The sequence below is a fragment of the Charadrius vociferus genome, unplaced genomic scaffold (assembly GCF_000708025.1).
Source record: "Charadrius vociferus isolate BGI_N301 unplaced genomic scaffold, ASM70802v2 scaffold612, whole genome shotgun sequence".
NCBI classification, from domain to species: domain Eukaryota; kingdom Metazoa; phylum Chordata; class Aves; order Charadriiformes; family Charadriidae; genus Charadrius; species Charadrius vociferus.
This window is the reverse complement of record NW_009647409.1, coordinates 32,651-33,056: the sequence shown is the minus strand read 5'-3', so window position 1 is coordinate 33,056 and position 406 is coordinate 32,651. Positions and strand designations below refer to the sequence as shown.

General features: G+C 63.1%; 1 protein-coding gene across 1 annotated transcript in view; it reads left to right on the top strand.

Moving 5' to 3' along the window:
- The first annotated feature begins 97 nt into the window (after positions 1-97).
- Positions 98-406, top strand: part of ZMIZ2 (zinc finger, MIZ-type containing 2) — an 8,233-nt gene continuing 7,924 nt past the window's right edge. The window contains exons 1-2 of the mRNA XM_009880211.1: positions 98-147; positions 223-337. Of these exons, the coding sequence (XP_009878513.1) occupies positions 98-147; positions 223-337 (165 nt within the window). The remainder of the gene's footprint in view (positions 148-222; positions 338-406) is intronic.

Here is a 406-nt window from a genome sequence, read left to right as displayed (position 1 = left end):
CCCGGGCACGTCCGGGGGGAGGGCGGAGGTGGCCGCCCCCTTCATCCCCCTCTTCCTCTCCGCAGCCCCGGTTGAGGGTGACGCCGTCCCGCCGCCGATGAACTCCATGAACCCCATGAAACCCTCCCTGCCGCCCACCCCCCACGGGTGAGCAAAGCCTTCCTCCCCGCTCCCCCCTTTTTCCCCTCTCCTTCATCTTAATTAATTTGTTTTTCTTTCTAGTGATGGTTCATTTGCATACGAGGCCGTTCCTTGGCAACCGAGCACCAATCAGCCGGCGGGATCCCTCTCCGTGGTAACCACCGTCTGGGGTGTCAGCAACACCTCCCAGAGCCAGGTACCCCCCCAGCATCCTCATCACACCCCACCAAAGCATGGCGACCCCCTGCCTAACCCCCCCTTCTCC